Here is a 24,107-nt window from a genome sequence, read left to right as displayed (position 1 = left end):
AAATTCTGCAGTGGTTCTCCCACTGCCTGCTGGATAAAGCTGCCTACAGGCCCTTCAGGAGCTCACCCCTCAGAACTCTCCAGCCTCATCTTTCCCATCTTTCCATCTCCCTGGATCCCTGGTCCAGACTTGCTTGAAAACGTGCCCTCCAATCCGGGGGCCTCCAGCACTCTCTCTTTCCTTCCCCTGGCGTCCCCTCCCACGCCTTTCCCTCTGCGGGTTGCCCTCTTCCCTCCTCCTCCTCTATTAGGGCTGCGGCCATATGAAAGCAGTCCCTGAGGGAGGGAAAAGGAGAGTGAGGAAGAGACAGTAACTCTCAGAGCTGCAGTTTTCTCAGCTTCAAAAGGAAGACAATAAGAAAAGGGACCTCTCAAGATCAAAGGAAAGGATGGAACAATAAGTGAACACTCAGGAAACTAGGAAGTGGCTCGTTAGCATGGAGTGATTGCTAAAGGGTTATGGGGGGCGGGGCGCCCAAGCAGCTGGTCTCCCAGCCCCTTCGTTCCAAGACCCTGACCCCCAAACCCCTGCAGACCCAGGAGATAAATGGAAGAGGAGAGGATGGGGAGGCGGCCAATAAAGAAGGAAGTGGAGTCCAGGGGGAGGTGAGGAGAAGCATGCGGTTGGGGCCCCACGCCTCCTAGGAGTCAGAGGAAGGGTGACCTGGGATGCTCTCCCCTCCTGGCCCCGTGTCCTTTCCCAGGGGGCTGTCCCCATCCGGTCACAGCCCGGGCGGGGTGGGGGAGGGGAGGTGCGGCGCCAAGAAGAATGAATAATTGAAGTAGAGGGAGGAGGAGGAGGAGGAGGAGGAGGAAGAGGAGGAGGCGGGAGCCGCCCGCACAGGGTCCTCCCCGCTCCGCACCCCACCCCCTCCGCCGCCCGGAAGTCGCTCCCCGCCTCCTGCTCCGCCAACATGGCCGCGAAGTCGGATGGAGCGGTGGCCGCGGCCGGCCCGGGGCCGGAGGGGGCGGCCGGAGGAGCCCGCGGCAGTGCGGGCGGGCGCGGGGAGGCGGCGGCTGTGGCCGGGAGCCCCGGGGTGGTCGGGGCGGGAGGCCCGGGGCCGCGCTACGAGCTGCGGGACTGCTGTTGGGTGCTGTGCGCGCTGCTCGTGTTCTTCTCCGACGGCGCCACGGACCTGTGGCTGGCGGCCTCCTACTACCTGCAGGGTCAGCGCACCTACTTCGGCCTCACGTTGTTGTTCGTGCTCCTGCCCTCGCTGGTCGTGCAGCTGCTCAGTTTCCGCTGGTTCGTCTACGACTACTCGGAGCCCGCGGGGGCCCCGGGACCTGCCGCCAGCACCAAGGACAGCGGCACCGGCGGAGCCGCCATCAGCACCAAGGACAGCGCCGTTGCCTTCAGGACCAAGGAAGGCAGCCCTGAGCTGAGCCCCCGGCCCGCGCCCTCCTCGGCCAGCGCCTACCGCCGCCGCTGCTGCCGCCTCTGCGTCTGGCTGCTGCAGACCCTCGTCCACCTCCTGCAGCTCGGCCAGGTCTGGAGGTAGGACAAGAGCAGGTGGAGGGAGCTAAGTCTGAGGAGTGGGGGGACATGGAGCTGCCTGCCGCCCAGCTCTGCTCCGACCTTTCCAGGTCTCCTCCTTGTCCTGACCTCTGCCCCGCCCCACCCTATTGCAGCTCCCATTTCTTCTCAGTCAGCTCCTCCTGACCTCTGCCCCCCAACCTTGTCCAATCCCAGAGTCATCTCCTCTGATCTGCCCATTGCAAGAGGAGGGGATGGGGCAAGAAGGGAGAGAAAGAGATCCTCAGGGGTGTGTGAGTGAGGAGAACCGGGGTTCCTGAGGATACTGAGTCTTGGAACAGGGCCACAGGGCCCCCTCCATCCCTGACCCCTGCTCTCTGTCAGAGTGCTGAGCCCAGACTTAGGAAAAATCTCGGAAATCCTTCCTTGTTCTCAAAGAAGCTCAATTTGGAACTGTAGCCCCTTCCCAACCTCTCAGGAGAGACAGGATTTGAGGCAGCTAAATGACTATCCCGCCTAAACTTCTTGGGCTTTTTGGGAAAGGGTGTGCTGGACCCAGTGAGGAAGCTTTCTGCCTCCTTCTGCTTCCTAAGGACTCCCTCAGTGCCCTCCACCTCCAAACGGGCCAACAGGATTTGGAATCTTGCATCTGACATTAAATGGTCACTGGCTGCCCTTTAATCCTAGGACAGTAAGGCAAAACTGAGGCTTTGTGCAAGCTGCTCACTTACAGGCTTCTTTCTCTGCCAGGACTGAGGGTGCCTGCTGTGCTGAGTTAATTGGAGAGAGGGGAATTCTAAACCTAGGGCTCCTCTTGAATTCGAACTGCTCTAGTACTTTGGGCTCTACCATGCAGTGACAAAATGAATTTACACACTATGTGATCATAGGCAAACCTCCTCCTCCCTCTAAGCCTCAGTTTCCTCATCTGTGAAACGTGGGAGAATCCTGCCTGTTCATTTCAATAGCTTACCTTGCCTTTTTTTTTTTTTTTTTTAACCTGTTGGGATGGTCAGGTGAGATAAGGTCTATGTGAGGATCCTAAAGACTGGAACATATTTTGGGACTGTAATGGATTATCCTGATTCTAACAGATGTGGGGGAAGCATAAGAAAAGTCACTCTAGAAATATAAAGGGAGATTCTTGCTGTTGTTATATTTATTCTGCTACATGTTAACACATTTTGCCTAACTCAGAAGATTCAGTTCTGGGTTGAGGGTTGGAAACAGGACTCCCAGGGTATGTCCCAGCTGCTCACTTGCTGTGTCACCCTTGTTGTCTTGCCAATTCTTTCTCTGCCTTGATTTCCCCTTCTATGCCTGCCAAGATAATGTATATATTGCATTTAGCTTGCCGTGGAGGGGGGAAAGGGGTGGAGCACTATCTACACAAGGTGGTGTTATTATTATTAGCTTGACACATAAAAATATTCATGTCTACATCCAGGAACTAATCTGCATTTATCATTCTGTGCCCGAGTGGACAGATGGTGAAAGTTATTTTTAGATTCTGAAATGGTAACTTCCTATTCTTGGTAGCCAAAGCTTCATCCCCCTTTCCCTTCAGCCTAAAGTGGGCCAGCTGCCCCACGACTCCCTGGCTACCCTCCTCCCCATTCAGAATCCACTCACAGGAAGTGAATAGGTCTCTTCCTTCTTGAGTATAGACTGAGTTTCCTTCAAATAGGGAAAAAATGACCACAGGCAGGGGTTCTCAGGGGAGTGACTGGAAATGGCTAAGGGTTCACTGAGCTCCATGGTTTCTGAGATAAAAGAGCTATTACCACTATTTCCACCATCCCTTAAGTGAGGGAGTTTGGATGAGATGACTTTGCAGGGATAGCAATCTAATGGCTATGGGGTGGAATCTGGCCTATGGAAGTGTTTTGTGTAGCTTGTATAGTATTTTTAAAACCCAGCGTCTAGCTTCTCTTGGGGAAAAAAAAAAAGACTGACTGTAGTAGTGTCAGGCCTGTAAGAATTTAGACAGGATACACGTACTCTAGCCTGTCCACTCTTCCCTTTGATTATACCTGGACCATTTCTCTTAGGCATGAGAGCGTTCGTTTAGGCACAAGATCCCTAACTTACGGTTCTATAACAATTATTTTATTAAGCACTCATTTTGTGCCAAGACTACGGGTTGCCTTCTTACCTGCTTTATCTCCTGTGTCCCTCCTAATAATCCTGTCCTGTGGTTAATAATTTTTATTTGACAGATGAGGGAATGCAGGCTAAGAGAGGGGGCATCCTTGCCCAAGGTCACACAGCAAGGGGTTAGAAGAGCTGGGATTCAAAATTCTCTGCCCAAGTTCATTTTATCCACCATGTAATTCTGCCACTAAAATGTCCCCCGTGCTCAAAGAATTATGAGCCTGAGATTCCAAGATTCCAGGATGATAGAAAGTCAGTCTTCTGTTATACTGAGATAAGAATGTGAAAAGAGGGAGAGGGTGTGGAACCATGAAGTGAGGATGAGGAAGCACTGTATATTATGGGGAAAATGCTGGCCTGGAGGAGGTACTTTCAGGAGACTTACATCTTCATCTTGGTTTGTAAGTGACCTTGGGCCAGGCTTTTCCCATCTCTGGGCCTCAGTTTCCCTGTGTTTGAAATGAGAAGATTAGATTTGATCACTCTAAGAGGTGGGATGTGCCTTTCTGGTTCCCATAATACCCTAGCATGGTGCTGGTCAGTGACTTGCTCAGAACAGCTTAAGGTCGTCATTAGATTTGGGGGCTCTCCCTCGCATACCCTCTATGTCTAGGCTACAGCACTGCTCCCTCTGTCTCCTAGTAAGCGCTTCACTCCAGAGGGGTTCTGAAATGAGTTTGTGACCTGCTGGTGCTTCATTCCCTGCACAGAACAGAGATCACTTAAAGAGAGAAGTGGGGCTGAGGTCTGAAGAGCTGGAAAGGAATTACCCACAGCTGACTGTTCTCTTTGAATTCAGATTCTGCAATCACTTAGGAGAGATTTCATAGAAATGGCTACTGGAACTGAAAAATCTACATATAAGCTTATGTTAGCCAAGCTAGAATTCTGAGTCTGGGTCTATGGTCAGAGCTAGTTTCCAGACCCTTTTCTAGAAGCTTGGGATTCTGAAATGTCCAAGAACCTGGCTAAAGAGGGGGGAAATCTGGAGAAGGCATGGAGAAATCATTGGGTCTGGCTTTCCTAGAAATTAAGCAATGTTGGCACAACGTGTTTGCTTACTATGTGAGATGTTCTCACAGATGTGCTGAGTGGCAGGAACAGGGGCAACAAGAAGGGAGGTGTGTATCTGAGCCCTGCAGAGTCAAACCTGAGAGGCTGGCCCGTCGCTCACCTCCTAATCCCCTGCCCCCGATTCTGAATAAAATAAATTTAATCTTAAAGATATTTTTCAATTCTTCAGCCTTATACAATGCTGAATCAAAAGGCAAGTGCTTTGGGAGGCTAGGCAGATAACACAGACATAAGGCACATGGAGGGTCAGACAGGGGAAATTATGGGGTAGAAGTATCCTAGACAAGAGGAAGCACCCACCCTGCTACCCTGGCAGTGCTGAGAGGAATCATGGCCCCAGAGTTGTCGAGTCTTGATTTCTCAAGAGAAATGAGAAATTGGGGTTTTCATGTGAACTCTCCCAATTTTCAACTACTAATTAAGATTTTTAAAAATAGTATGAACCAAAGGAAACATGTTTGTGGACCTGACTTTTTTGTAACCTCAGGCAAGTTCCTTACAATTGATAAGTTCCTTTCATACAGATGTAATTATTATGTTAAACACAAAATGAGAGAACTCACAGATACCACACACCTGCCAGCGGGCTGAACACACCCACTGTGTCCCAGCAGGCCCCATGTGAAGAGGCCCAGGCATGCGATCTCATCTCACCTTGACACCTTCCCTCTGAGGGCCACCGAGAACACCTATTTATTGGATAAGGAAGTTAGGCTCAGAGAAGTCAAGAAGCTTGCCCAAGGTCACCTGCTAAGTAAGTGGGAAAAAGTGAGGGGCCTGCCCAGCCTTGCGGGATTATCAGCCCGGCATCACACACTGGTTATGTTGGGGATCCAGAGCAATGTCTCTGTGCAGCGACAGATTGAATTCTGGAGAGAAGAGCAAGCAGATCTTTGCAGCCAGATCCTCTCTGGCTGCGGGCTGGACACCAGCCTGTCTTCATCTCCCCCCACCCCGCCCCTCTATCAACCCTCTGAGCTGTTAAGCCACTGAGTGCTGTTAAGCCAATTAAGGTCCTAACCCTGTCTCCTCTGACCCTGTGGGCAGCAGAGCAGTAAGCCATGAATCCTGCTTTCCCTAATCTTGAACTCATGGGCCCCAGCTTTGCCCAGATAAGCATGGTTTGCTAAGCCAATTAGTGTGAGACGGCCTGGCATGGGATTCCTCCCAGGCTCTCAGGATCTGGGCACCTCAAAATGGGGATGTGGGGGAGGCATTAGGCTTTGGAGGCCTCCCTCTAACACCTCTCCTTGTCTAGGCGCAGCACTGCTCCCTCTGCTTGCTAACAAGCCCTGCGCTCCAGAGAGGATCTGAGATGAGTTAGCCACCTGGGTGTGAACGCTGGGTCCTGGGTCTCCCCTCTGGGAAGCTGTATTCTTATAGAATGTTAAGAGCACGGACCCTGGATTTAAATGTTCTTGACTCAAATCCTAACCCTCCTACTTCCTATGTGTGACCTTAACAAGCCACTTAATTTCTCATCCCTCCTAAAACAGGGACCATAATTGGACCCACCCACCTCTTGGGTCATTTTGGGTTTAATGAAATAATGTGTACAAGGGTTTAGCAAGGGGTGGGTCCCATTATTAAGTGTTCAAAATCCCTTGGCCACAATGGCTGTGTGTCATCTGCCTGGGCTTTTCTGCTTGTGGAGCAAAGGTTTATTCACTGAATAAGACCCGGAGGCCATAGTGACATGGTGGCCATTCATTTAATCTGAAGTTATTCATTCAGCAGCTATTTATGGAGATTTGCTTATACCAGGCACTGTTCTAAGCACTGAGAATAGAGTGGTGGACAGGACTAAGTCTGCCTCTTGGAGCAACATAGTCTCATGGGGACACCAATAAGCAAAATATAATCTATGTTATGTATGTATAGTGTAAACTACAATGGGTCTTCATCCCCCATGGGGTAAGTGCTCTGGAAGAAAATGAAACCTCACAGGAGATTCCTAGAGGAGGGTGTGGCTCTTTGAACTACAGTAGTGGGGCAGGCCTCTCTGAGGAGGCGACATATGGGCAGAGGGTGGAGCAAGGTGAGCAGGAGTCATGCGGAGGTCTTTGGAAGGGTGTTGCAGGCAAAGGGGAGCAGGGGGGTGAGGAGAAGGCCAAGCGGCAGTAGCAGAGGGAGGGGTGAGTGCAGGACACCCTGACGGGGTCCTGATCACTTAAGGGCCCCAGAAGCCACGAAAGAAGGAGCTGGGAGAATTTGTCGGGAGGAGTAGCAGGGTCTTAACCTGCGCTTTGCAGTGTGCACTCTGGAGACTGAATGGAGACTTGACTGGAGGGAGGCCAGGGTGAGCCTGGAGACCCACAAGGAGGCTGCTGGGAGGATCTCGGTGAGAGAGGCTGGAGGCTGCGGCAAGTCGTGGCGGCAGGGCCAGTGATCTGCTTCCAGCTGAGCAGATCAAAACCCGCTCTCTAGAATCAACTGTGTCCCGCATCTGCCACTTCCTGTGACTTTGGGCAGAATTCAGCTGTGCCTTGATTTCCTCCTCTGCAAAGTGGCCATTCTAGTAATCATACCTATCTCACGTGGCTTGAGGAGTAGCAAATTAAATACTGCATGTGGAGTTTTTAGCACAGCGCCTAGGACACAGAAGTGTCCTTTGTTAGTTGTATTATTTTGTTAAAATAGTCAGGGCTTGATTTCCATTGTGGTTTTCAAACGGTGTGTCACTGTCCTCTCGCCATCATTCCAACCCAGGTGTCTCTGACTGTCTTTCTTGATATGTTGGCTACATGTCTACAATTTTGCTTTCAATAATCAGTGTTGTAGCTGAAACATGTTTACAACCCTTGAACTTGTGGTAGTGACCCTCCAGTAGGTTCCTCCCTGCCAGGGTTCCAGCTGGGGCCTCACCACCCACCTCCTGGGAGACCCCTCCAGGACACACTGCACCCCCACCGGCCCTCCTCCCTTGCCCATCAGCTGCAACAGGCCATTAGAGCTGCTCCTAACAGACACCGCGGCGGCAGTTGGGCCCAGAGTCCCCTGTTTGATCTATAAAGACCACACAGGAGAAGCCCTAGGGAGTGGGAGGAGGGAGGACTGCCAGGAAATGGCTTTGAACCCTGACAGCTGGGGCGAAGTTCTCCAGGGAAGGGAGGGAAGCTATTCGGGATCTGCCCTGGCCTCTCTGTTCACCACCCTGCCTTTGTTAGGGTGTCCAAATTCCTCCCGTGGGAAATTCGATCAGTCTCGGGTTATCTTTCTCCCCACCCCCACCACGCCCCCTCGACCCTGCTTGAAGCCCCAGTGATGGTTCTCAAGCTTGGCTCTGGTCCTCCCATTCTGGAGTCCCAGGCCAGCCCAGATCCCCCTGCCCTAGGGCAAGTCCAAGTGCTTTTGCCTGGCACCGAGGCCCTTGTCCTCCGCCCCTTCATCTCCTCCTGCTCCGGCCCCACCATGATCTGCCGCTCCCCCTTTCAAAAGCAAGCCGCACATTTCTCCCTGCTTAGGGGCTGCCTTCTCTGGCAACATCCTTTCCCTCATCTCCTAGCAAATTTCTGCACATCCTTCAAGGTCAAGTTCAATTGCCACCTCTTCCAAGAAGCCTCTGCCCCTCAAGGCCCTGTTTTCCACTTCCTTGACCAACAGAAGTCATTGTTTTTATAATCTGAAATGGGAATTGCTTGGCAGATCTGTTTGTTTATGGAAGAGCTAAACATTCTTTTTGAAACCTCTGGCAGTACAGACTTAAAGAAAGACCCCCCTCTGCTCATTACCTCTTGGAGTGGAGGGTGGGGTTAAGATTTCCACTTACTAATTAGATATTTCTTGCATTGCTTGAAGATGTTACTTTTGGTTTTTAATTAATCAAGGAACACATGAATATATTCATCTATTTTTTAAAAGGTCAGATAATCCTAAAAATTATAGCTATTTATTAAGACTTGGGTCACTCATCTTTACCACATTCTGGCCAAATAGGAAGTATGGAGATGAAGAATAAGAACAGTAGAGCCAAAACTTCGGTTCTGCCACTTACGAGCTTTGTGATCCTGGGCAAGTCACTTAATCTCTCTGGACCTTAGTGTCCTAATCTGTGAAATGGGGATAATGGTCTCTGTGTGGATGGTCATTGCACAGGCTTATCGAATTAATATAGGGAACATGCTTTGCACAGTACTCAGCACATAGCAGCGCTCAATTAATGTCAACATTATTGGCCCATTTTACAGATTTGGAAACTGAGGCACAGAAAGGAATGGTCTCCCAGTAAGTAAGCAAGAGAACCCGGTTTATGAAACCATGTTATCAAGCCCATACATATAACCACTAGGCAGTCCTACCTACCCTCTGCTATTAAGTGTGTTCTTACAAAATAATCAAGCATGTTTTTCTTTGGAGAAGCAGAAGAAAAAAATCAGAAAACTATTTAAACATTTTATTTCTAATATATAAAGTACCCCCTGTTGGCAGTCTGGGTTCTTCTGCTGACTCCCCAGGCGCCACTACTCATTCCTCTTCACTCCACAGCTCTGCTCACACTCTGTTGTGACTGTCTGCCCACCAGGCTGGTTCTCCCACCAATCACAGGCCCCTGAGGAGTCGAGGCCTTGTCCCTCCTTCTGTCTCTTGTGGTAACTGGCCCAGAGCAGAGCCTCTGTTGTCCAGCCTTGCACACAGCTAGCTCTGGTGAGGCCCAGAGCAGGTCATTGGAATGTGAAGGCCATTGAGCAGCCTTTGGGTTTGGGGTTAATTGGCAGGTGCCAGGGCAGTGTGGGAGCCTTCTGCAGTTATGGATACAGCACTGAGACCCATTAGCCTGCACCGCAGCCTTCCAAACTGTCGGTGGGTTAAGGCTAAGGACAATGCAGAAGATGTAATAGGAACGACTCTGGGTTGGGTTCCCAGGAGGATACAGCATGAATGACTGAGGATGAAAGAAGTAAAATTCCTCGTGTGCAGTAGGTGCTTAATACATGTTGGTGTGAACTGAGTCGAACCTTTGAGATCAGCACCTTGAGCAAGTCATTTCACTACCGGAGGTTCAGTGACTGTCTGTAAAGTCCAGTTGGTGGCTTGAGAATTGCAGTTGAGATTTCCCAGATGTGGACAGGAAAGCAGAGAAGCTGAGAGCGCTGGACCCTGGTGCAGATCGAGACCCCACGACTTCCTATCTGTGTGATCCCCGCAAGTTGCTTCACCAATCAGAGCTCCCATCTCCTCTGGGAAATGGGGATGGTGCTGTATCCACCTCTTGAGGTTAATGTGAATTCTCAGGGCTTGTCACCAGGTAAATGCCCAGAAAACATTCAACGTTGCCAAGCAACAACCCACCCTCCTTGCTCAGTATCAAGAGAGAGGAGGAGAGGGACACTAAAGACCCTAACTCTCAATAACCCCCACTCATTGACCCCCTGTTGGGGAAGAGGCTTGTTCTTTGGCTTCAGAGAGAGTATGTGGACATATGATGACCAGAGGTTAAAGAGAGGCGGAATCTTTTGAACGAAAGGAAGAGCACCCTTTCAACCAGGCCAGCCGGAGACAGAGTGGGCTTCTGCAGAGGGGTGCACTCCATGCCAGCAGAGGTGTGCAGGTGGAGGTGGTCAGCTTCGCCAGGGGTGTAGTAGCAGGGACTTCTGCTTAAGCTTGGGGGACACACTAGATGATCTCTAAAGCCCCTTACAGTTTGACTCCAATTTGGTGGTTTTATGATGCGAGGTCCCATCATTCTTAGCCTCCGGGCCTCAGTCTGCAAATTGGTGGCACTTGGGTGAATCCCACCTGACAATATGTGTGTTTGGCCTGCACAGTATTGTTGTTGTTGGTGGTGGTGGTGGTGTACTTTATAAAGAAAAAATTTTTTTCAGTGCTGGGAATTGAACCCAGGAACTCCACCACTCAACTATATCCATAGCCCTTGAGGCAGGGTCTTACTAAGTTGCTCAGTGCCTCCCTAAGTTGCTGAGGCTGGCCTCAAACCTGTGATCCTCCTACCTCAGCCTCCAAAGTCTCTGAGATTACAGGCATGTGCCACTGTGCCCAGCATGCCTGGCTTTAATGAAACTTTTTATTACAGAAAAATTCAAACATATACAAAAGTAGAGAGAGTAGGCTAATGGTCCCCTATGTACCATCATCTCGCTTAACAATTATTAACTCCTGGCCAAGCTTGTTTTATGCAGGGCAGCACCGTTCAGTAGGACTCTGGTGACATGAATGTACTGTCCGATACATAGCCTCTAGCCACACATGGCTCTTGAGTACTGGGATTGAGGCTAGTGTGACTGAGGAACCAAATTTTTTATTATATTTAATTTTAATGAATTTAAATGTAAATTAACTCTATCTGGAAGTACGGCCCATACAGGTGCGATGTTGGAGCACATAGCTCTAGAGCCCACCCCATCTCCTTCCCTTTCATATTATTTTGAAGCAAATCTCAGACATATCATTGCATCCATAAATATTTCAGTATAGTTCCAAAAAGACAGACTTTTGAAAAACATCTAAAATATGTAATAGTGCTATCATACATATAAAAAGGAATAATAATTTTTTTTAAATTCACATGGTATTCCTTTAATTAGTTGCCAACATTTCTAAGTTGAAACTTTCTTCTTGCATAAATATCCTAATTTGCAGCTATTCTTCAAAAATTGATTTAAAAAATATTCGAAACTCTAATCATTGAATCTCCATCTTCTCCCAGAGAAGCAGGGGGGCTGTCCTTTACACCAGGCACCCCTCTGTGTTTCCCCAAAGTCCCAAGTAATGCAGTCACCTTGGCCCCTGGCACTGGTGTTTGAGGCCCTGGCTCCTCCATCTGCAATCCCACAGTTAGACCAGAGACAAATAGAAGTGATGCTTTCTTCCAGATGTGATTTTCAGGTGCCTTCGGATGCCATCAGGAGACTGGAATACAGTTCATGACATCCCAACTCCACACAAGAATGTCAAGAAAAGAGAAAGAGGGGACAAAGAGCCTTGGGATTTTAGAATAGGGGGTCCTGAGTTTTAGTCTCTGCTCTGAACCCATTTTGCCAGTCCATTTCACAGAGGGGGAGACTGAGGCCCAGAGAGGAGAGGAAAGCTGGCTGTACTCACACAGTGAGGAATGAGAGGTCAGAACCTGGTCCCAAATGCTTGGCTTGAGAGCAGTTGGCTGCTTCTCTGCCCGGCAACAGAGGGACACTGGGAGGAAGCTGATGAGGCATGTAGGATGGGAGAGGGCCTCAACTTTTCAGCCAGAGCCTAAAATTAGTGGCTGGGAAGTGCTTGGCTTCAGCCCAGCAAGAAAAAAGGTGCAGTGACTCTGTAGGGGGCTAAGGGGGAGGGAGACAGCCTAGCTCCCAACACCACATGGAACGGGAGGCAAACGTGTGGAGTCACATTCTTTCCTGACATTTATGATTCATTTCGCTGCCAACCCCAGGAAGGTCCTATTTTTTACATCCTTGCTGGAGTGCTCACAATTGAGGGGTGAGCTCATGGGGAAGAGGGGTCTCAGGGCCATCCCTGCAAGAGCTGCCTGGGCCACCCTGCAGGTGAGGTGGCCAGGGTTTCCCTGAGAAACCACAAACTGGTCTGGGTCCCTGCAGCCTGGCTCAGCTTCACCTGTGGTGACACAGGGGTCACTCAGTCACCCTCGAGATGCAACCCTGATGCTTTCTGGTTGTTTGACCCGTGCACGTCACTTATCCAAAGGCCTGCTAAGCAGCTCAGGGCCATCCTTTAACCGCTCTCCAGTCTTCCACTCCCGTCCCCCTGCAGTCTGTTCCCTTTAAAATGCACTGTTTGACACTTTCATGTGTCGTGGGATAGGACACCTTATCTTGGGATTGGAAGCACCTCATCTCTGGCCGTCTCCCCTCCCTCTTGGAGCTACAGCCATTCTGGCCACCACCGCCCCTCCTACCCACCTCAGGTCCTTTGCTCATGTGGTTTCTCTGCCAGAAACTCCCTTTCCTCCCCCTGCATCTGCTTAGATGTGCCTGCTTCAGTCCATGGCTCGCCTCCTCCAGAAAGCTTCCCCTGACCGCCAGGCCCTTCCCACTAGCACGGGCGTCTCAGAGCTGGAGCCTGGAAACTTGCTGGGGACATGTCCGGAGCCTGGGAACATGTTTGCTGTTGTGTATTTACATGATGATTTAATTAACATCCAGCCCCCCACCATTAGACTGAGTTCCCAACAGTCCATCTTGCTTCCCACTATGTCCTCCATGGTCCCTGGCACACAGCAGGTCCTCAAAAGCACTTGGAAAATAAATGTCGAATGGGGCTGAGGGCACAGCTCAATGACAGAGTACGTGCTTAGCACGTGCGAAGCCCTGGGTTCATTCTCGGCTCCAGAAAGTGTCCGATGAACCTTTCCTTTCCTGAGACTCATGTTTTCTCATCTGGAAAATGGGAATCTTATTCACAAACCTCCCAGGACTACAGGGAGGATTTCTTGCAAAGCACATGTAGAAAGTATTGAATGAATGGAGATTTTCTGGTGGTGGGGACAGACAGACCCCCAAAGAAGACCTGCCCCATGAACTTATCCCACAGGGTCTTCTTTGACTCCCTGTCTCCTTAGATTCAATGAGTACGAGGGACAGTCAGCCTGGGAGTGGGTCTCAGCCCCACCAGAAACGGGGGGCCTCTGCTTCAAACAACTCTTTAAACCTCCCCTGATCAGGACCCAGCCCTGGGTTGGGTGTTTGACACATACTGCCCCTTTCTGGTCTTCCCTTTGAGGTGGACATTGAGCTGTCAGGTTCAGAGAAGGGAAGCAACTGGCCCAAGGCTGCACAGACAGTAAGTGAAGGAGCCAGGATCCCAGCCCAGGTTCCCTGCCCCCCCCCCCCCGGCACGGGTCCCCTGCTCTGTGCTTGGCCGCCATCCTCAGGAGCAGTAAAGCAGAGCCTCGAAGGCACAGCACTCTCCTCATTCATTTACTCACTCAGGAAATGAGCATGCGTGAGCTTTCAGGATGTGGCAGGCGCGAGGGACAGCAGAGAACAAGGTAGCCTTGTCCCTGCTCTCATGGAGCTCACAGCCTCATGGGGAAGGACAAACGGTAACATGCAAGCAAGTAAATTAAGTCATTTTTGACTGTGACCTGGGTGATTCAGGAAAGAGGGTAACAAGACAGAAATTGGCCGGTGGGGCGGAAGTGCTGTGGAAGGGTGGAGGGTCGGGGAGGCCTCTCTGAGGAGGTGCCACTGAGCCCAGTGACAGAGTGCGCTTGCTGGGCTGCACTGAGACCTTCCCAGGTGGGGGCCCTGAGGCTGGGCTACACCCCGTGGGTTCAGGAAGCCCAAGTCCAGCAGAGCCAGAGAGCGATGAGGTCCTCGAGGGGACAAAGGCGGGGCCATGCTGGGCCTCAGAGTCATGGGAGGATTTTATCCACGAATAATGGGGAGCAGCCTGACCTGACCCGGGAGTTTAGGAGGCCCCTCGGGCCACTGTGGAGGACGAGCTCTGAGAGCCATGGATGGAAGCCAGTGGAACAGGCCAGGCTGCGGTTGGGCTGGCTCGGGCCAGAGTGGTGACACTGGGACAGAGAAGCACTGGGGTTCGGGGCAGTGGGTCTTCGGGTTGTCAGCTGGGGACGGGTGGAGAGGGGGCCTGAGGAGGGCTCCTTGGGGAGGCAAGAATCTGTTACTAACAGGTCCACGGTGGGACCAGACCTCCCCGGAACCACCTGGTCTCCTGACCCCTTTGTTACCATTGTCTTTCTCCCCTCAACTTTCTCGAAGCCCACAGAATCCCAAGAGAAGCTTTTAGGTCCATATGTCCAACTGGGACATCCTCAGGCAGCCCCACTGCACGCCCTCCATGTGACTGAAGCAGCTGTGATGGGCAGCTGGGGCGACAGGGAGATGGAACGGGGATGAGGCTTGCTGACCTTCCTGTCCCTTCTCAGACTCAAGGGATATGGAGAACTGGACCTGAGTTCTGGCGCTAACTTTTTGTGTGACTTTAGACAAGTCCTTTCCTGGGTCTCAGTTTCCTCATCTGTAAAATGAGGGTAATAGCACTCTCTACCTCAAAGCTTTGTGGTGATGAATGGACATGCTAATATGTAGTTGGCATTTAATAAATGTGAGTTATTATAATTAACCCTGAACACTGTCCCCTGCAGTAGTGATGGGCGTGACTCCCTCCCAACCCCAGCCTGTTCGACCTTCAGGGGTCTTCAGGGCCTAGCCCACCTTGGAGACCACAGAACTTGCCTGCCAGCTGGAGGCTGGTTCCTGGATGGAGTGGAGCGGGGGAGCCGCTGGAAGCTGCTGTTTTTGGCCCAGAGCTGTGAGGGGGAGTGGGGAGGGGCGAGAACACACACTCGGAAACACCGAGACTGACAGATGGAGGAGCTGAGGATGTGAGAGACACAGACAGACAGAGAAGGACCCAGAGTCAGGGAGAGGATGAGCAGGCAGGGGAAGACGGCTGGAAAACTGGCAGTTATACTGAGCCACGAGCTGAGCAGCAAGCCAGCAGATGGACCACGCAGCCGAGGGACCGAAAGACGGAGACAGACAGACAGACTCATAAGCAGACCCCAGATACAAGATGGACAGGAAGACAGACCAAAACAGCAGAGCCAGTGCTCCCAGGGACAGACAGACCCTCTCAGCCTCTAAGGGACAGACAGACAGGCTGACTCAGGATCCCAGGGTCAGACTAACAGATGGACTGAGAACCAAGAGACAATGTGAGCCACAGTCTAAGGGACAGGCAGGTAGACTGACCCAGGGTCTCAGTATGAGACTGACAGAAATGATTGCCTCACAATGATGCAGGGATGGGTAAAGACGCTGGCCCTGCACTCAAGGACAGACGTGGCAGCAGATCTGAACCACAGACAGACAACAACCCAGGATCAGAGGCCCAAGCTGGGGCCAGATTTGACTGAATGAAGAATTAAGGCCTGGGTCCGAAACCACGCCTACAGCCAGAGACTTAGCATGACTCAAAAACAGGAGAGAGACAGGGCCTCCCGGAGGCTGAACCCAGAGGCTTCCTGGCTTCTCAGGAACATGAGGCCCCCTTGTCCTTCACCCTTCCTCTGTCAGAGTGGATCCCTCAAACTCCGAGGGATGCAGAGGTTCCTGGGTCACAAGAGGCAACTGGGCCTGGAGCGAATGGAGTGAGCTCCCATCCAGTTCTTGGCCCTGCTGCTTGCTTATGGAGGCCACAGGGTCCAGAAGGGGCACTCTGGATCCCTGAGCAGAGGGATTTCACGTCCTAAGTGCTGGCTTCTCTCCTCTCCATGACGTTTTCCCCAACCCCAATAGTACACACTGATCAGCTTCTCCAATTCCTTCTAGAACGTGCTTCTCTTAGTACCCGACTGGGAGTCAGCAAATTAAACCCAAAGTAGACTTCTGAGTGCCTGTTTCTTCCTCTGTAAAGTGAGGGCAGCAAAAGTCCCCATTGGATTGAGGGCACTGACTGAGGTGCTTGGCTCCTGGGGGCTCAGGCCACCTACGCGTGAGAACCGCTGGGAGAAGAGAGGCCTGAATGGAAGGCACCAGGGAAGGCTTCCCAGAGGAGGAAGGACAAAACGAATCCGGGAGGGCCGGAAGAGCCTGCGGGGTATCCTCACCGTGTGCGAATTCAGGTAGAGAAGTCCCAGGGCCCTCCAGGGTCAGGGTGGAGACTCTCACATGTATTCATCCATTCAGCATATGAAGGGCCTGTTACAGGCGCTAATGCCGGGGACACAGTGAAGACCAAGGTAGACAAGCCCCTTGCCCTCATGGAGCCCAGTGATAGAGCAGAATAGGAAATAAATGTCTAAATAAATAAATAGATAAATAAGCCTATTTCATAATATTGAGAAGAAAATAAGAGAGTGGGCTGTGATAGACTAGGGTGATTGGCGAGGGTGGCAGTACCATGGTGCGAAGGGTGGCCTGGGAAGTCCCCCTAAGAAGGTGACATGTGAGCTGATGAGGAGTCAGCTCCAGAGGGATGGGGGAAGGGGTGCCCAGGCCCAATGAGCAGCAAGTGCAAAGGTCCTGGGTCAGAAAGGAGTGTGGCTAGATTCAAGAAACCTCCAGGGCACCCGGAGTGGGGGGCAAATGGGACAGGGGTTGGAGACACAGCAAGAAACAGGCAGGGCAGATGGTCTAGAGCCTGCAGGCCCAGGGGAGAAGCGCGGGTTTGAGTGCGATAGGAGCCCTTGGAAGGTTTTGTGAAGGGGAATGACATGATCTGACAGCTTTTAAAAATATCCCGCTGTTTGCCATGTGGAGAGTGGACCGGAGGGGGACAGGGTGGATGCAGGGAGCCTACGGAGAAGGCTGATGTGGCGTCCAGGCAAGAGATGACAGTCGCCTGCACCAGCTGGTGGCATTAGAAAGATGAACAGACCCAGGATAGATTTTGGAGAAAAGAAAATGTACTCCCCTCCCCCCAAGGCTGGATTCCTTGCCTGGAGATGGAGTGTCCTTGTCTGTGGGTAGTTTAGTCCCATTTATGGTGATACTGACTTCTTTCAACTCCCTTTCAAGCAGAGTGTGATGTGGGAGAGTGTAGGCTTCCTGGAGGAGGTGTCAAGAGAGGTTGTCGGTAGATAGGCCACGCCAGAGGCCTCCACCCAGCCGATGCTCCCCTCTCCCCAGCCATGTGCACATCCCGCTGCAGCCTGAATCCTTTTCAAATCCATCACGTAATATAACGCTTACGACAGGGAGGGAAATAAGGCTCAGAGAAGCAGAGAGTCCGTCCAGGGCCACACAGCAGGTCCAGGGCAGGGCTGGGATGCAAACCTAAGAGCCCAGTATATTGCCAGTGACCGTGACACAGGTAGGGTGGCAAGCACCAACTCTGTTCTAGAGAAGGGGAAACTGAGGCCAGAGAAATTAGGTTGTATGTCCTGGGCAGGATTGTTTTAAGGCCTTTGAGGGCTCCTCATCTATCAAGCATATTAAAATGCGGCCACATCAAACATCAGATGTAAATTATATATAACCAGATAAAAGCCAAATTGCAGTTGACTGGCTGACATCATGTTCTGTTTTGCAGACATTTAATTAAACATTTATTAATTTTGATTCTGCAGTTTTTCCCTGTGTTTTGGAGCCAATTTTTTTTTTTCAGGCCTCAAACATTTTCCTAGGCCCATGAACATCTCGCAGGTCCTTGGCAGCGAGTACCTAGTGCCGGCTGGAGCGAACAGCCAGTTTGGCCCTGTTGCCAAAAGGGGCAGAGCGAGGCAGAGCCCAGGCCTTTCCTCCCCAGGCTGCGGCATGGTCTTCGTGCTCCCTGCTGACCCCCGTTCCTGGGTCGCCTTGCTCCGGCTCCCTGCTCCTTTCACAGCCACCCTGGGCTAGGGGAGCCCTTTGTCTGCAGTTTGCTGGGAGCTGGCAGAGGAGAGGGCAGGAGTGGGCGGGGAGGTGGGCAGGCGGGCTGTCAGGTAGTGATGGGTGCTGGCCAGGGGCCGGGCTTCCCTCATGCTGACCCAGGCCCGGAAACAGATGGTCTTCCAGCCTGAGAGACACTTCCAGGGAGTCGCCCTCCCCCAACTCCCCAGGCCCCTTCGCATTGGACCAGCTGGTCTTTCCTTCCTGTTCAGAGCTAGAGCTGTAGATATGGGATCGGGAGGAGGGGGTGGTGTGGAGGCTGGGAAAGATGGTCTCTGTTCTGGGTCCCTTAGAAGCCCCGGGGCCATCTTGGTTTCTCCCATGGCTCCCCACCTTTGGTCACCTTCAGGTCTGCTCTCTGCCCTCCTGTGTCTACTGCTTCATCTTGGTGCCTCGCTGCAGGCCTGAACCAAAACCCAGCCCCTCCTGGCTTCCCTCCAGCCAGCTTCAGAGCAAGCTTGGAGCTACTGAGCTGGCCACGTCACCTCTGATTCTGGGATGGAATTCAGATTCAGAAGAAAACATGAAGTCTCCAGTCCAGATTGGTGTGTGTGTGGGGGGGGGGGGTGCCTCCTGCACGCTGAGCACACACTCTCCTACTTCTCCAGTCTAGAATTTGATGCTCTTCACAATTCTAATCTTTTTAAGCTCCTATCCATTAAAACCCTCCTGTCCAGGCCCAGTCCCAGGGCTAGGGGCCTTCAGACCTCTGTGCATCTGCTGGTTCTGCCACCTGGAATGTTCTTCCACCTCTTGGGTGCCTTCAATGCCAATCCATGCCTTAAAATTGAGATCAAATCTTTCTTCCTCCAGGAAGTATTACCTGACTTCCTCCCCCAGGCAAAGGTATCCATCTCTTGTCTGGGTTCCAAAGCATCTTGTAACATCTGTTCCACCTCCTACTGTGTCTCCTTCCCAGGGGTGCGCAACAGGTAAGGACAGAGCAGGTGGTCAGAGTGCGCTTGCTTGTTAAGGAATGGCTCTGGCTACAAGGATCCTTACATGAGGATAGGCAGGGGCCCAGAGAACAGGCTACAGGGAGACGAATTTCCACTCATCAGAAGAAACACAATCCAGCCTGGGAGCTGCTCTGAAGCTGGAGGCTCTGCTCCAGGAGGTAGGGCAGTAGGAGGCAGTGGGTGTCTTGCACGGGGCTGGAAGCAGCTGAAGGAATCCCAGCACGAAAGACACACAGAGGCGCCTTTGCATTTTCCAAGCAGCCGCTGAGGGAACAGCCTCTCCCTCCTCTGTTGCCAGGCCTGTACTGTGTCATATGGAGGGTGTGTCTGCACTGCCCGTGGGTGCCAAGAAGATCAGGGATGGGGATGTGGGCCCTAAACTGGATATTCCTGGCCACATGTCGTGGGGGAGAGTCTGGACCCAAGAACACTAGCTCTGAAAGGATCCCCAGAGCCATCAAGCATGTCCCTCTCAACAGATGGAGAAACCGAGGCCCAGAGAAGACTGCACAGCTGGTAAGATGAGGAGAGCTGTTTGAGGAAACTCTGGCGATAAGCTGGTCCCACAGCACACCAGGAATACAGTTAGTTCCCTGGTCCCCAAACAACATGCTGAAATGACAGCACATCTCTCTGGGAATAGACTTTCCACATCCCTGGTTCTTCGATTTCAGATCCAGGCAACAGGATCCGTGTTGGGATCCCCTGCCAGTTTCTTGGGGAGTGCACTTTTGGAGTATCCCTCCATGGTTTCAGCAGAAGCCTGCCTGCCCCATGAACAAAGAGCTTGTGGGGCTAGGAAAGGGGTGGTCTGTGGCCACGACAGCAGGAGTGGAGCTGCTGAGCAAGAAAGGGGAAATCAGACCCAGGGAGCTGTGTGGACAGGTCTCATTCATCCTACTGGGTACTGCACTTTACGGTGTGCAAAGTGGCTTCTCGGTCATTTAATTAATCCTACAATTCTTGAACTAGGGCTCAGAGAGGGTCTTGCTCAAGATCACCCGGTAAATTAAAATCAGGAATTGAATCCAGTACTCGGCGTTCCTTCCCTACCGGCTCCAGGATTACCAGAATTCTATTCAACTCAACAAACTTGCAGGTGGGACTGTGTGCATTCACTCAACCCACACGGACTGAGTGCCTAGTGTGTACTAAGAACCGAGGCTGCAGCAGCGAGCAAGCCGACCTGATCAGTCTCGTGGAATTCACAGTCTGAGGGAGACGCATGCGCCTCAGGGCAGACAGGAGAGCAGGAGAGGCATCTTCCCAGGGGGAGGGTGGTCAACAGAAGCTTCTTGCAAGAAATCGTGTCTAAAAGCTGAACTTTGGAAGAAAGGCAAGACTTATCAAGGTTTGGGACAGGGGAGGGGGACGGGAGGGGAACAGGCAGAGGGAACAGGAAGTCAAAAGCTCAGCAGTGAGGGAGAGCATGGATTCTGTGGCCTTGAAGAGGAACCCGAGCTGCGAAGTGTGTAAGGGAAAGTGGCATGAGAGGAGGCAGCAAAGTCTCAAATGCCAAGAGGGAGTGAGCAACTTCCCTGTGCCCTGATGTGGGGACTGGGCCCTCAGAGGTGAGCTCAGGAACAGGTCAAAAGCTGCTGCAGCAGAACTGGGGGCTGGCACCAGAGGCTGTACCTGAAGGAACCCTGTGGGCAGAACTCTATGGTGTCCTGTAAGAAGCAGTGCCATCTAATGGTTAAGGTGATGCCTGGGTTTGAATCCTGGCTCCACTGCTTCCTAGCTATGTGACCTTGGACAAATGATATGCCTCTCTGGGTCCCGGTTTCCTCATCTATAAAATGGGGATGATGATAGGATTGTTATAAGCTAAGGGCACTCTCAGGTGTCAGTAGTCCTTCAAAGAAAGCAGGACCGGGCATGGTGGCACATTCCTGTAATCCAAGCTACTAAGGAGGCTGAGGCAGGAGGCTTGCAAGTTCAAGGCCAACCTCAGCAACTTAGTGAAACCCTGACTAAAAAAGAAAAAAGAAAGGGCTGAAGATGAACTCGGTGGTAAAGTGTCCCAGGGTTCGATCCCAAGTACCACAAGAAAGAAGGAAAGCAGCCCGCACAATGGCGGTGATGGCCCTGTGCTAAGGCTTCCTTTGTGCGGGGGCCTGAAGCTGCTTTCCTCCTTTGGTACTCTCCAACCGCAGCGCCCGCCCCAGGTGATGCTTCCTCCCGCCCCACCCCCGTTTTGCAGCAGAGGGAGCAGGCCGGCGTAGTGGGGACTCGCCCCTGCTCTTGCAGGCCCCCTCGGGCCGGGGAGAGCCCGAGGCAGAAGAGCTGGGGGAGCTGAACGCTGCCTCCTCCCGCAGGTACCTGCGCGCGCTGTACTTGGGGCTGCAGAGCCGCTGGCGCGGGGAGCGGCTGCGGCGCCACTTCTACTGGCGGATGCTGTTCGAGAGCGCCGACGTGAGCATGCTGCGCCTGCTGGAGACCTTCCTGCGCAGCGCGCCGCAGCTGGTGCTGCAGCTCAGCCTGCTGGTGCACCGCGGCCACGAGCCTGACCTGCTGCCCGGTGAGCCCCGCCCCGTCCCAGGCCGCAGCTTCAGGGAGGCCCGCCCTCTGTTCCCATCACGCCCCAAGCACCCTCTCAAGACACCCCCGTCCCCCTCGACCTGGCCCGTCCATCCTCGCCACCCCTCAGGTCCCCTGGACACCCTTCTTCCCCTCCCTTCCCCCCTCAGCACACCTCAGATGCCCTGAATGTCCCCTGTTCTGAAACTGCTTCCATCCGGCCTGCATCTGAGAAGACACCTCTACCCCAGAGATGACCCAATTGCCATTAGTTTCCAAAGAGCCTGACCATCTGCCCCCTCACTGGAAGTCCTGGGGACACCTCCAAGGCTTAGACCTGGTCCCCTTCTTGTCCTTTTACAGGCTCTGTTCACCCCCACCTTGCCCTTTCCAGAATATCCAGGCCAGCCCCGTCAACATCAAAGAAAACTGCAAGCCCTGTCTCTCTGGGGTACCTGGTGCTGTCCCCATCCAGACCCTGCCCAAACAACCCTGTCACCACAACTCAGACCCCCTGGGGATCCCTTGTCCAGCATAAGAGCCTCGCCTGGGATCTTGTCTTCACCCCTCAGCTCTGCCGAGTCCTAGGTGTCCCTCCACACCTAGGCTCAGCCTGGTGCTCCGGATCTTCTAACGGCCCCTCCTGGCTCCCCCATGCCCTAATCATGACCTCCTCTTCACCTCCTCGTCCACTCCCAGAGTCCTGACCCTAATTTCCCACCCTCTCACTAAGACCGCTGAATCCTAATAGCCCCATACTTGACCCTTGTGGATATCAAAATGGCCCAATTTCCACGCGCCTTATTCTCCCAAGCCACAGAAACACCCCCCCCAGCCACTCTCGCTCCTCCTCACCTTGTCATGGTCATCGCTGGTGAGGTGAGGACCTCCACCCAAACCCTCCACTTCTACAGACCCAGAGACCTCACGCTGCTTCCCCTACACCCCCTCAGAAGCCAGCTCCTGACCCAGACCCTCCCCTTCTCCCGGACCCCAACCCAGACCCACCCTAACCCAGCCCATCCCGTCCCCGCCCTGTCTCCACAGCCCTCTCCACCTCTGCCTCCCTCGTGTCCCTGGCCTGGACGCTGGCTTCCTACCAGAAGGTGCTGCGAGACTCAAGGGACGACAAGCGGCCCCTGTCCTACAAGGGCGCCGTGGCCCAGGTACTGTGGCACCTGTTCACCATCGCAGCCCGCAGCCTGGCCTTCGCCCTCTTCGCCAGCGTCTACAAGCTCTACTTTGGCATCTTCATTGTGGCTCACTGGTGCGTCATGACATTCTGGGTCATCCAGGGGGAGACGGACTTCTGCATGTCCAAGTGGGAGGAAATCATCTACAACATGGTGGTGGGCATCATCTACATCTTCTGCTGGTTCAACGTCAAGGAGGGCCGCAGCCGCCGCCGCATGACCCTCTACTACTGCATCGTCCTGCTGGAGAACGCCGCGCTCACGGGCTTTTGGTACTCCAGCCGCAACTTCTCAACGGACTTCCACTCGCTCATCCTGGTCTGTGTGGTGGCCTCCAGCTTTGCACTGGGCATCTTCTTCATGTGTGTCTACTACTGTCTCCTGCACCCCAATGGGCCCATGCTGGGTCCCCACACCCCTGGCTGCATCTGCCCTGAGGCCCCAGGGACCTGTGGCCCACCAGCCGATGCCGTCACAAGTCCCCCAAGGTCTCTGCCAAGGACTACAGGCGCCGAGCGAGATGGGGCCGCAGTGGGGGGTGAGCGAGCAGGGACCCCCACGCCACCTGTCTTCCAGGTGCGGCCTGGCTTGCCTCCCACACCAGTGGCCCGCCCCTTGCGGACAGAGGGGCCTGTCATTCGGATTGACTTGCCTCGTAAGAAGTACCCAGCTTGGGATGCTCATTTTATTGACCGCAGGCTCCGGAAGACCATTCTGGCCTTGGAGTACTCCTCTCCTGCCACGCCACGGTTGCAGTACCGGAGCGTGGGGACCTCCCAGGAGCTGCTGGAGTATGAGACAACTGTGTAGGCCACAGTCTGCCCCGAAAAAAGGGACGGACTTGGCTTCTCCTACATTGACCAGTGTTGAGCCAGGAATTTCAGGGCCACCAGGCTATGGGGGGGCATGGGCCTGTTGATCCAAGGGTAGAGTGGCCCCACCATTGGGTTCTTTTTAAGGGAGGGGGCAGTCTCACAGAGACCCCAGCCCCAGGCCCCATTTACAGCCCTGTGGCCCATTCCCTAAGTTCCCCTGAACCAGGGACCGGGGAATCAACTGGTGCTACATTCCTCGTGAGCTGCCCCACTTTCGTGGTGGCCTTCATACCATGTCTGCTGCAGGGGGTCGCACCCTCCCCTGCCTGGCGTTGTCCCACATGGCCTCTGGTGGACCTTCCAGAGAAAGGGTACTGTCTGGAGTCCATGGCTAGCCCTGTGCTCCTCGGGGGTGTGGGGGGGAGTAGGCTTCCTCTGTGGCGGGAGGGGATCACTGAGAAGGACAGAGGCCATGGGAGGCGTGGGGCAAGTTTGGAGCATCCCCTGGACAGGGTCAGCGCAGCTCCTGTAGGGTCCGAGGCCTGGAGTTAGGCAAGAGGGGAGCTGAAGGAGGGATTTGGGGTGGGTGGGGATTGGGGTGGG

At 53.1% G+C, this 24,107-nt stretch overlaps 1 protein-coding gene across 1 annotated transcript; it reads left to right on the top strand.

The window, feature by feature from the left end:
- The first annotated feature begins 913 nt into the window (after nucleotides 1-913).
- Nucleotides 914-23,895, top strand: Xkr7 (XK related 7). Its single transcript, XM_047541606.1, has 3 exons — nucleotides 914-1,497; nucleotides 21,295-21,497; nucleotides 22,544-23,895. The coding sequence occupies exons 1-3, from the start codon at nucleotides 914-916 to the stop codon at nucleotides 23,497-23,499; spliced, it is 1,743 nt and encodes a 580-aa protein (XP_047397562.1). The 3' UTR covers nucleotides 23,500-23,895.
- The last annotated feature ends 212 nt before the right edge of the window (nucleotides 23,896-24,107 follow it).

This window comes from Sciurus carolinensis, chromosome 2 (assembly GCF_902686445.1).
Source record: "Sciurus carolinensis chromosome 2, mSciCar1.2, whole genome shotgun sequence".
Taxonomy (NCBI): domain Eukaryota; kingdom Metazoa; phylum Chordata; class Mammalia; order Rodentia; family Sciuridae; genus Sciurus; species Sciurus carolinensis.
This window is presented reverse-complemented; position numbering and strand designations above follow the sequence as displayed.